Source organism: Pleurodeles waltl, chromosome 6, assembly GCF_031143425.1.
Source record: "Pleurodeles waltl isolate 20211129_DDA chromosome 6, aPleWal1.hap1.20221129, whole genome shotgun sequence".
Classification (NCBI taxonomy): domain Eukaryota; kingdom Metazoa; phylum Chordata; class Amphibia; order Caudata; family Salamandridae; genus Pleurodeles; species Pleurodeles waltl.
In genome coordinates, this window is record NC_090445.1 from 659,251,589 (window position 1) to 659,263,710 (window position 12,122).

At 46.2% G+C, this 12,122-nt stretch overlaps 1 protein-coding gene across 4 annotated transcripts in view; it reads left to right on the top strand.

Moving 5' to 3' along the window:
* KDM5B (lysine demethylase 5B) overlaps positions 1 to 12,122 on the top strand; it is a 768,574-nt gene that overhangs the window by 184,795 nt on the left and 571,657 nt on the right. For all 4 annotated transcript variants that reach the window (XM_069239028.1, XM_069239026.1, XM_069239029.1 and 1 more), the window contains one exon: positions 1,555 to 1,674. In XM_069239028.1, the coding sequence (XP_069095129.1) occupies positions 1,555 to 1,674 (120 nt within the window). The remainder of the gene's footprint in view (positions 1 to 1,554; positions 1,675 to 12,122) is intronic.

The window sequence follows — 12,122 nt, forward strand, 5'->3', positions numbered from 1 at the left end:
TCATTAGGGCTGAGTGAAACTCCATTTTAGTCAATATGTGCAGTGATGCTATCATACACTCATATGGATAGAATAGCAAATGGGTAATTTCTCTGTGTCCAGCCCTGCGAATGATAGAACACTTCGTAGAGAACATTATCTGTTCTTACACTCGACTGGAGTGGGTGGCAGTTGATCTGTGGGTTGTTTGCAGTTAACTTGTTGATATTCGGTTATTTTCACAAATATATTTGAGACATGTAAACTGAACTGTGTCTGTGTACGACAAGTTTACGGTGTAGTGGTTGAAAAGATTGCATAATTTTACCTTAATTTCTACTTTGCATTGATTCTGTACTGTTTTGTCAATAAACAACCTTATTTGTTTCTAATATTTGTGTAAAAATGAATTGAAGAGCTGTTTCCCAGGTTTGCAAGTTCTTCTTTTATATTGGTTTGTTTCGTAGGTGCTTGATAATTGTTTTGTGACCAGTGCAGTGTGTACGTAATGGCATAGTTTATGGTTTTACACACACTTTTAAACCTCAATAGTGTCATACTTTATAGATGTTCCCTTGAATCGTGGTTTAATATTACATCTCTAAAAATCCAGTTCGTCTGGGCTCATATGATATCCTTACTGAGTAAACGCTTTGTTCTGGTTGGTGTTGGGGAAGGTTACAATTTAGTCACTTGTCATATTTCCACGATACAGCAGAGTGTGTATGTATTTGGAAAGAAGTAGCTTACTGTTTGCCCTCGGTTTACTAAATGAGCATTGGCTGTGTTTGCGAGGTTTTCACCTTTTAAACGTATGGAGAATGTAAAGTAGCAAATTAAGGGCATATCCCTCTTCGTGCTGCTGCGCCACTGAGCAAATTATGTACATCAGCAGCCCATCTCTGGTGGGGGTGTAGCATGGGAACTCTTCATATCCCCAGTCCACCAAACTGTCATCCCATTTTCCCGAAGAGTAGAAGAAGCTGATAGGTACCCGAGCAGAGCTATTTAAAGTCCCATTGTTGAGCCTCGCAGTTACAGCTCTGTCGCGCTTCATCAAGAGTAAATGTCTAAATGCCACTATAAGCTTGCATACATCTCAGTAATGGGAACCCTGTAATAACACACCTGAACCACCACACTAAGCGCTACTGCTAAGTGGCTAAGCCCTCTTGCCTTTAATTTTTCCCTTTGGTTCACTCCCCAGTGCAGTGTCTTCAGAACGGGGAACTCTGTGGCAACCAGATAAACATGGCGTTCGATTTGAAAAATTTTTTTTTCCTATATCCGAAATATTTTGTGTCCCATAAAATAACTGGAATTTCATGTAAATAGAATGCCTGCAAAAAGTTTGTACATGTAATGGCTGTGAAAGCAGGTATTGGACTAACTCGAAACAAGGCGTTACTACGGCTAATTGCAGAAGGGTAACAGCTTTATTTGTACATTCCCGATGAGTTCTGATAAGGTGAGTGTTCTCCCTGAAACGTCCCTTATAACCCCTGACTTTGGAGAAGTTTGCCCATGCTATGTTGCAATAAACCCACACTCCTTACTCTTCTTTTCCAACTACAGGAGTGCAGCAAACCTCAGGAAGCATTTGGTTTTGAGCAAGCAGCACGTGATTACACGCTCCGAGCTTTTGGGGAGATGGCAGATGCCTTCAAGTCTGATTATTTCAGCATGCCTGTGCACGTGAGTCTCCATGCCTTTGTTCTCCTGGTTTGCTAGAGCATGTCATCTTTCCTCTTGTTCATATTAAAGGGGGTGCTTCATTTCCCAGTGCTCATGCGTAGTTTGTATATATCATTTGGTGGTGCATGTGAGTCTCTGGCTGTGTGTGTGCGTTTTCTGTCCTTTTTTTCTAGCTAGATGACATGAGGACTTTAATTTGGCTCCAAGGATTGTCATTGGTTACCTGGCTTTGTCCTGTGAGGGATGCAGTCATTCACACTTGTGCACCGTTGTCACCAATACAGTTGGGTCTAAAATTAATAACCCAGGTTACTCCCGCTTTGCACTTGACTCACCAAAATATCCTAATTGGCTGTGTGGTTACGTTTAACAAGGTTTTTAATACTCCGGATAGGAAGCTGGCTTGGTGTGTGGTGGGTACCTAAGCCAGGCTCTCTAGAGGTAGCTGTGGATGAGCAGCCAAGGCTTATCTAGGAGACATGCAAAGCTCGTGCAAACCACTGTTGTCACACAGCTCTTACACACATGAAAGAAATCACTCAGTGTTATAAAAATAAAGGTACTTTATTTGAGTGACACAATTACCAAAAGTACTAGAAAGACAGCCCTCCAATAGGAGGCAAGTAAACACACTAAATATGTACACTAGTAATCAGAAATAGGCATACAGTGCAAGGTGGATGCTGAAAGCTTAAGGTGACCCCAGACACATCCATTCTGCTGGACATGGGATGCTCTTCGGCAGATGAAGGGGACGGCACCTTCCAAACCACACATTACATGAGTGACAAACATGGCACTGAACATGCTAATGGTTACTGCAATGTGTCTATCTTAATTGGTTTGTTATATTTAAGTTAGTGGGGTGTTTACATAATACTTTCTATAGCATAGTTTTAAATATGGTCTTTTGTGTTTCCTTTTTTATTGTGAGAATTATCTTTGACACTGTTTCTTTCAACAGGTTTACATCCACAATTTGCCTGGAACATTCTGAACCTGTTATAACCCTTAAAATCCTGCATGAAAAATTGGCCTTCCATCACTTATGTTTTTTTAAATCGTCCTCTGCTTCGTTCTGCCTTCTTTCTGTCTCCCTCTTCTGTGTTGAAGTCACTCTAACAATCTCATGCATAACTTCTTAAAGCCCTTTGGAAACCATAACGATATCTATTAATCCCAGCTAAAAATGGTCTCACCTAGCCCCCCTCTAATCGCATCTGTCGACAGTTACCACCGAATGCATGGAATGAGCATGCAAAAAACATATCCTATCCCCAATAACCAGTTGACCACTAATTTGGCTCCTGAGTAGCATGCTACTTGCACGAAAGTGCTTCGATGCCTTGTCAGGGGTAGTAAGCGCTATAGAAATACAATTTATTATGTATGTAGCAATAGAAAACCGTGCAATAGACAATAGTGACCCTAGGGGGAGCCCAAACCATATACTTAAAAAATGGAATGCGAATGTAGGACCCCCAACTAAGGTAAGTGAAATCTATAGAGGGGAGCTATGGGAACTAGGAAATCCCAAAGTTAAGTACCACAGTGCCTCCCGGCGAACAGAAAGAAAGGAGTAAATTACTGTATTTTCCCCAAACCACCGAAAGGACTGAAAGAAAGCATAATGCAACAACCGGACAAGCCTGCAAGAAACCAGCGGTGTCTTCCTGAAGAAGAAGGCCTGACAAAGAAGGGGACCAAGTCCAGAAGTTGCAGGAGTGTCCGCTGTTGGCAGGAGCCACTACCCCCATCTGTGGTTGCAGGAGTTGGTAGACGGTAGGACAAAGACAGTCAGCAATGCAGCCCTGGAGTTGGTGAAGAGTTCCCTGAGGATGCAGTCAATGTCTCACGCCAGATGGAAGATTGCAGTCTGTCATGTGGAAGAGCCACCAACAAGGCTTGGCAAAGGCAAGAGTTGCAGTCGATGAAAAGTGGTGCTGCTGGTGACCAGCAAAGTCCAGGAGACCATGGGGGGGGGGTGTGTAAGGGGAGAGAGAGGGGTCCCAGGGGACCCTCAGCGATGAAGAGAGTCCACAGAAAAAACAGACCTCACAGGAGACCCACTGGCAGAGGACCCAGGAGTTGTAGAGGATCCCACACAGCACAACTGAAGAAGGGTCCCATGTGGCAGGAGAAGTACACAGAGGACTCTGTGTCATAGGGAACAGGGCTGGGGGTAGACTGGCCTGAAGATCCCTTGAAGGAGATGCAAACAAGCCTGGGTAGCTACAACAGATGTGCTATGCGGGGGTACTGTCCTGCGTGGGAAAGCAAGGGCTTACCTTCACCCAAGTTGGACATCTACAGCAAGGACCAAGGGGACCATTCTAGACCACCACCCGTGATGCAGGGTCCAAGCAGCTCAGAATGAGTGAAGAGCCATGCGGCTGGCTGTCGTTGCACTTGGTGCCTGCAGAGGCAGGGAAGTGACTCCTTCACTCCAAGGGAGATTCTATCTTCCTTCTTGTGCAGGCTGAAGACTTGCCGCCGTCAGAGGATGCACACATGGGAAAATGTTGCAGAAGCTGGAAGGAGCCATTGAAACAAAGTTGCAAGCAGAATCTTCGTTGTGGATGCAGATTGTTGGTTCCTGGAGGGTCCAGTCGCAGTTCCCGTGGCCAGAAGTGGAAGTAGAGGTTGCAGAGGGGTACTGCTGGAATCTTGCAATCCAAATTTGAGGACCCTCCAAGGGGGGAGACCCCAAATAGCCCTGGAAGGGGTATTGGTCACCTAGCCAGGTGACCACCTATCAGGAGGGGGCTGTGATGTCACCTGCCTGACCTGGCCACTTAGATGCTCCCAGAGGCCCCTTCCCACCTTGGATTCCAGATGGCAGAGTCAGGGGACCCTCTGGAGGAGCTCTGGGCACCACCCCTGGGGTGGTGATGGACAGGGGAGTGGTCACACCCCTTTCCATTGTTCACTCTCGTGCCAGAGCAGTGACTGGAGGTCCCTGAAATGGTGCAGACTGGTTTATGCACGGAGGACACCAAATATGCTCTTCAAAGTGTACCAGTAACTTGGGGAGGCTACCCCTCCCAAGCCCTGTAACACCTTTTTCTAAAGGGAGAGTGTGTTACTGACAGTATACCCCCCCCCCTTACACACCCCTCAAAGGAAATCCTTTGTTCTGCTTTCCTGCGCTTGAGCTGATCAAGCAGCAGTAGGGCAGAAATCTCTGAGGGGTGGCAGCAGCTTGGGCTGCCCAGAAAACCCCAGAAAGCTGGTAGGAGTAATGCTGGGAGTCCTCTAAGGAGCAACCAGAGTGCATGGAATCATACTTCCAATACTGGCAACAGTATTGGGGTATGATTACGATATGTTGGATTCCAAACATGCCTAGGTCCGAAGTTACCATTATGTAGCTTGATATAGGTTGTGACCTCTATCCAGTACACGTGTAAAATGGCGTCCGCACACTCACGAAGTCCATGAAAATGGAGCTGTAGTTTGTGGGGGCACCTCTGCTCATGCAGGGGTGCCCTCACACACAGGTACCTGCACCCTGCCCTCTGGGCTAGGAGGGTCTACCATAGGGATGACTTAGTGACCTACATTGAAAAGGGTGCATGCACCCTTTCACACAGGGTGCAATGGCAGGCCTGCAGATAAACTTTGCATGGGTTCCCTATGGGTGGCATAATACATGCTGCAGCCCAAGGGGGTCCTCTGGTACCCCAGTGCCCTGGGTACCTGTGTCCATATACTAGGGACTTATCTGGTGTCACCAGTATGCCAAATGTGGGGTTTGTGTGGTCCAAGCAACCAAGTTTAAAGGGAAAGAGCATAACAATGGGGTCCTGGATAGCAGGATCCCAGTGAACACAATCAAAACATACTGAAAACAGGCAAAAAGTGGAGGTCACCATGCCAGAAAGAGGGTACTTTCCTACACTCTGCATGGTCCCTTCTGTTTCACTGACATCACACAGATCAAAAACCTGGGGTAAATGACTTTTCTTTCATTCCCACAGGCACGTTTCTCTACTTTTCTTAACAGTATTACATGAAGAGAACTTAAGAACTGCTATAAAATGGGGGAAACTCCTGTTTAAGAGGAATGGAGTGGGAGCTCTCTACAGCTTACATAACTACTATCTACAATAAAATATATTTTCTGATCGAGGATCTAGCAGATGCCTTCAGTGAACTTCTGTTCGAGATGTTGACTGGCTCTCATTGCACCAGATTATCCTGTGTGATAGTCGTCATTGCCCAGAGGGCTACTGTTATGAGATCATTCTTAACTATATTGTGTATCTGTGACATCTGCTCTTTCTTAGTCTGCGCTGATGGGGATCCAACGCAAACACTTTTTTTAATAGTTTATTTTGAGTTTTTCTTTTTTTTTTGCGAAGCATTGCTTTTTTGGGGTAGCCATGTTGCTCCTAAGACATTGGGCGTTCATCTCTGCACATGTTGTTGATAGATGTTTGTGATTAACTGGCATGCACAATGTCTGGTGTTTAGGGAGGTGACATGATGTGGTGATGTATGATCAGTTTGCCTTGGTGCTGTGAAGAGGAAGGAGGATCATCTATGGATTTATATAGTCAATTGAAGGAATACCTTTGCTGGTACAAATACGTCCATAAACCCACACCAAGGAAAACCATTTAAATCAGGTGTATAAAACAATGCATAGTAAGGCCATTCAATTCATTATTCTTAGAGCAGTAGCCCTAAAGTATACAAAAAGTGATGTATGAAAGATTAATTTTTCTTGAATAAATCTTAGCCACTGGTAATTACTTGAAGCCGCGTCTCAGTCCATTGTTTTGCACACTATACCACTGAACATGTTCCAGTGGTAACAGTCCAGCCTGAACTGCCAGGTCCGGTCCTCTCAATCGACAAGCAACCTAGGGCCGGTTTTGCCCTAGTAAGGGCTGGTCAGCCAGGTATAGCTTGGTTCAAGTGACCATGTGCAGGGGACCCACTTCTGGGCATGCTGTCCGGGGTTGCTTCTGTTCTGGTTCAGAGAGAACCTGGCCTCACATTTCAGGCTAGAGAGCTTCTTTGAGGAGGAGAGTCAAAACTGATTTTGCATGTAGGTGGTCCAAACTTAGGTGACATGGTGATCAAAAAATTATGGCTTGGGATGCATCCCATGACTGATTGCCTGTGGCTGAGATTAATTCAAGCATTCCACCCATCGCCTTGTTTTTTGTATTTGATGCACTAAGTGTGCTCGGTATGCCCACAAGTGAGCCCTGGGCACACTAACACCAAACTATACCTGGTTGAAGAGCCCTATTAAGGGGGGGAAATTGGTCCTGGGTTGCTTGTGTGCCGTTCATGGCGCACCTGGCCACGCAGTGAAGGCTGTACTGTTACCATAAGGAGCAGTGTCATAACAGATTTGCATATGGGTTGGTCCAACCTGAAGTGGCATAGTGGACGAAAAACAATGGATTGGGGTGCAGCCTGAGCTATTGCTAGTGGCCGAGATAAATTAAAGTATTCCATTCATTACCTTGTTGTTTCTGTATTTATAAACACCCTAAGGCATCATCACATGTAAATAACACATTTTAACAGCAACAATAGTTTCCATGTAAGGGTTCCCTAATTTAAAAATATGTTTCAGGCACCTGTCAATGGTATGTTCACACTATGTAGTCTGACCAGAGGTCAGAGAGAACAGTTCAGAAAACTGTCCTAGGAGATATATGTAAACCTCTTTCTGTGACTCAGAGAGGCGGTCTGCAAGCACAACCCTATCTAGTGAGCCATCCTCTGTTTTGTGGGAGAAGAGGTCGGGGAGAGGCTCACCCTCTTCTTCCTGTCCCTCATCAGTTGCCATGAGCAGTCTTGTCAGATCTATCATAATAGGGCTTCAGGCGGTTCACATGAAGCACCCTGTGGGGGGCTTCTAGCAGTGCGTAGGTCCACAAGCTAGGTGACCTCACCCTTTCCCTCATCAATAATGTGTGGTCCACGCTGTTTGTTTTGGAGTTCCCTGGGAGCCACAGGTTCCAGGACCCACACCTTCTGTCCTGGCTGGTAAACAGTCAGCACAGCTTTCTGATCATGCCATTATTTTTGTAATTCTTAGCTGGCCTGGAGATTTTTGGAAGCCCTCTTCATGTATTTGGCCATCCTAGATCTGAGGCCTAATACGTAGTCCACAATGTCCTGTTTTGGAGGCTTGAGAGGTTGCTCCCAGCCTTCTTTCACAAGAGCAAGGGGGTGCCTAACAGGGTGTCCAAACAAAAGTTCAGACGGGCTGTAGCCAACTCCCTTTTGGGGAACTTCCCTATAGGCAAAGAAGAGGCAAGCTAATAGCACATCCCACCTATTTCTGAGTTTCTCTGAGAGTCCCACCATCATGCCTTTGAGGGTTTTATTAAACACCACCCACTGGTTTGTGGGTGGTAAGAGGTGGCGAATTTATAAGTGACGCCACACTCCTTCCACATGGGTTTTGAGGTAGGCAGCCATGAAGTTTGCATCTCTGTCTGATACCTCCTCTTTAGGAAAACCCACCCTTGAGAAAATTCCCAGGAAGGCTTTGGCCATTGCAGGAGCTGTAGTCATCCTAAGAGGAATGGCCTCTGGATACCAGGTGGCATGGTCCACCACCGCCATTATAAATCTGTCCAGAGGTTAATGGAGGGTCCAGGGGGGCAACAGTATCCCCTCCAACCCTCTCAAAGGCCACCCCAACCACTGATAGTGAAATTAAAGGGGCTTTTGGAGTGCCACCTGTCTTGCAACTTGCTTGGCAAGTGACACAGGAGCGACAAAACTCCTTAGTGTCTTCAGACATGTAGGGCCAGTGAAAGTGAGGGACAAGCCTGTCCCAAGTCTTGCTCTTCCCCAAGTGGCCTGCAAGGGGAATGTCATGTGCAAGAGTTAACAGGAACTCCCTGAACTTGAGGAATGACAAGTGGCTCCAGGTTTAGGGTCCCTTGCTTCTGAGTACAGGAGGCTGTTATCCCAGTACATGCTATGGGTACCACAGACATCCCCTGCCTTTTGTGCTGCAGCTTGCTGCCTTAAGCCTTCCAGTGTGGGATAGGTTTTCTGTTCTATGTGGAGTTCCTCCTTGGTGGGCCACCCTGCATCCAAGAGCACAGCGGTCTCAGATTTGAGCTCCTCTGGTATAGGTTCCACCCAGGGAGTAGATTCTTCAGGAGTTGAATCTTCACTGGAGACTGGATCAGGGGGTATCTTTTTACCCTTTCTGTTCTTCTGTTTAGGAGCCTCCTGGACCATTGTTCCTGGCTCCAGGCTTTCCTGTTCTCTGTTTCTTGACCTCAACTCCGGAAAGGGCAAAGATATGTCCAGGGATGCCCAGCTCTGCTTCATGGGCCTCCAATTTCACTTCAGCGGAAGTCTCCAAGACATTACCTAGCAGACATTCTACAGGTAGATCAGAGGACACTACAACCTTTTTAGGACCAGTAATCCCCTACTGTCCCAAGCTAACGTCAGTAACTGCGATGGTGAGGCACAAAGTGTTATTGTGACCATCAGTTACTTGGTATGTGTGATCAAGTAGGTGTTACTTGGGTGACACCAGTTTTTCTGTCAACATAATGACACTGGCACCTGTGTCCCTGTAGTCCTCAGCCTTAACACCATTTATTAAGGGATGCTGCCTGTACTTGTCCATATTAAGGGGACAGGCAGCTAGGGTGGCAAAGTTAATGCCCCCAGGAGAGACCAACACGGCCTCAGTGGTCTCCCTGATTAGCCCAGAGTCCACTACAGTCCCCAAGGTAAGCCCAGTTACACGTTTGGACTGACAGCTGTTGCTGTTGCTAGGGGCAATAGGAGTAGAAGTGGTGTTACTTGTGGTGGGGGGGGGGGAGGGAGCTTGGTGCCTTAGGGCAGGAGTTATACCCTGCCCTATGACTTTTATGCACACACATGTAGCACCAAGGTTTCTTAAATTTTGAGGAAGAGGATATATTCCCACCCCAGAGGAGTTTAGAAGTCCTGGTAGTCACCCACTTTGCTCCCATGCACCCAGCCTTCCAGAGCTTTAACTGAGCAGTCCACACAGTCTGCCCAATCACAGGAGGACTCCTTGAGGATTTCCCTGAACTTAAATCTGTATTGTTCAGTGGTCAAGCCAAAACAATCTAACAGTGCACCTTTTAAAGCTGTATAATTGTCTGCATCTTCATCTCTGACCGTGAGGAGTTTGTCTCTGCCTTTGTTGGAGAAAGAGAGCCATACAATTGCTGGCCATAGTCTTTGGGGGACCTTCTGTACTTTACAGGCCCTCTCCAAAGAAGTAAACCATTCATAAATACCATCTCCTGCCTTGTAAGGTGGGACTATCTTGCTCAGGTTCCAAGAATCATAGGAGTCCTCCGTGACCCTGGTGTCCCTGAAGCTAAGCCTTCTGCCACCTTGGTGAATTAACCCCAAACCTTGTGTCTCTCTTTCCACTGCTAAGGCCTCTCTGTCTGGGGCTAGCTGTTGCTGGTGCAACCTCAGCTTGGTCTCCTCCAATCTCAGTTTCTTAAATTCCCTATCTAAGGAAACATCCCCTGAGTTGGAGTAGTGGGTCCACTCCGATACGGAGGAGACTGGGTGTTGAAAGATGAGGACCTATCCTTCCTCCTGGGGACTCTCTGAACCAACCTCTAGGTGTTAAGTTGGGCCTACTGAAATTACCTTCCCCCTACCACCCCCCTTCCTGGGGACTCTCCGAATAAACCTCTAGGTGTAAAGGTGGGGCTACTGAAATGACCCCCCCGTACCTGCAGTGCTTTGAACAGGACTGTGGTGTTCCCCAGGTTCTTCCTGACCCTCCCCAGTGTAGCCTAAATCTACCCTGTCCAGGACTGGAGGGTCAGTTCCTACTTCCTCCTCCTGGCTGCCTGTATTGTCCTGGTCAGCCTGAAGTAATGGTCCTTCCTTTGGAAAGTGACCGGTGACAAAGTGGTAAGGCAACTGCAAGTGTCTTATCCCACCGCTGCACCACCAATGTAGGAAGTGATATGGTGATGGTGATATATCACCTTATTCCAGCTCCAGGTATCACCTATTAGTGAAGTGTAAGCAGTGTCTAGGAAGTCAGGGCTTTCTAGAGGTAGTTGTAGATGAGCAGCCAAGACTTATCTAGGAGACATGCAAAGCTTATGCAATACTGTTCTCGCAACAAACCCCCAATTCTTACCTAAAGTGGTGAGCACGTCAACCAGACCATCCAATTGCCATTATTCTTTAAGAACCCACAAACAGAATTGAAAAAAAAATTACATACCCTTGACGTAAGGAGGGCACTAATATACAACCTGAAGGAGACCAAGCAGTTACTTAAAGGGAACCAACAGTTTGTTTCATATGCCAAATCCAGCAAGGGATCCTCCACCACAAAAGGGACAATCGCATGTTGGGTTGTGGAGACAATCCAAACATGCTATGCATCAGTTGGGAATCACCTACCTCACCAACCAATAGCACTCAACAACGAAAAAGGGAGCAGCACTAGCGTTCATGGCAAATGTGCCCATAGACACTATCCGCGCAGTAGCAACATGAGCATTTCCACACACATTCACAAAACATTACTGTGTGGACATCCAAATGCATAAAGAAGCCCGAGTGGAACAGAAGGTACTACAGCACCTGTTTACCATTTCATCACAAACAACCCAAAAACCCCTACACAATCTTATGCATCGCATGTGAATCCAGAAAAGAATACATGCTGCAAAACAAAATGGTTACTTACCAGTGGGAGCAGTTTTGCACCCTGAAGAGTTTTCTGGATTAACATGCGACCCATCCACCTCCTCAGAAATGAGAACAGGACAAACAGGTGGGGAAGATGTCTAAACTGCAAAACAAGAAGAGAAGAGGATCCCCCCCCCCCTCTAGGGTTCTATGTATTCTTATTCTTTTACTGTGCGGTACTAAGAATATTTCTTGTGTGTAGATAACTCCAAGTGGAGATGTATCAACGTTAGGATAGTACTATAAAGAATACTTTTATTTTTGGAACAACTCGTGTGGTTCTTTCTTGTGTGAAAATCACTGACTGACAATTGTGTTATTGTAGGTGCTTTACACTCCTCCTGATAAGCCTGAGCTGCTGTCCACAGCTACCCCTAGAGAGCTTTAATTATCTAGGCACCAAAACACTTTCACTAAGGGTTGTCTGGAGTTGGTATAGGGTGCCACACTATAGGTGTACTCCATAAACTGAACCAACCTTTTACACGTCTACTCTCAGGAGGCCCAGAATAAAAGCTGGGTCCAGAAGAGGGTTGTAGGAAGTTGGCTCTGTATGTGCTATTTCAAAGTAAGGAATAGCATGCACAGAGTCCAAGGGTTCCCCTTAGAGGTAAAATAGTGGTAAAAAGAGATAATACTAATGCTCTATTTTGTGGTAGTGTGGTCGAGCAGTAGGCTTATCCAAGGAGTAGTGTTAAGCATTTGTTGTACATACACATAGACAATAAATGAGGTACACACAC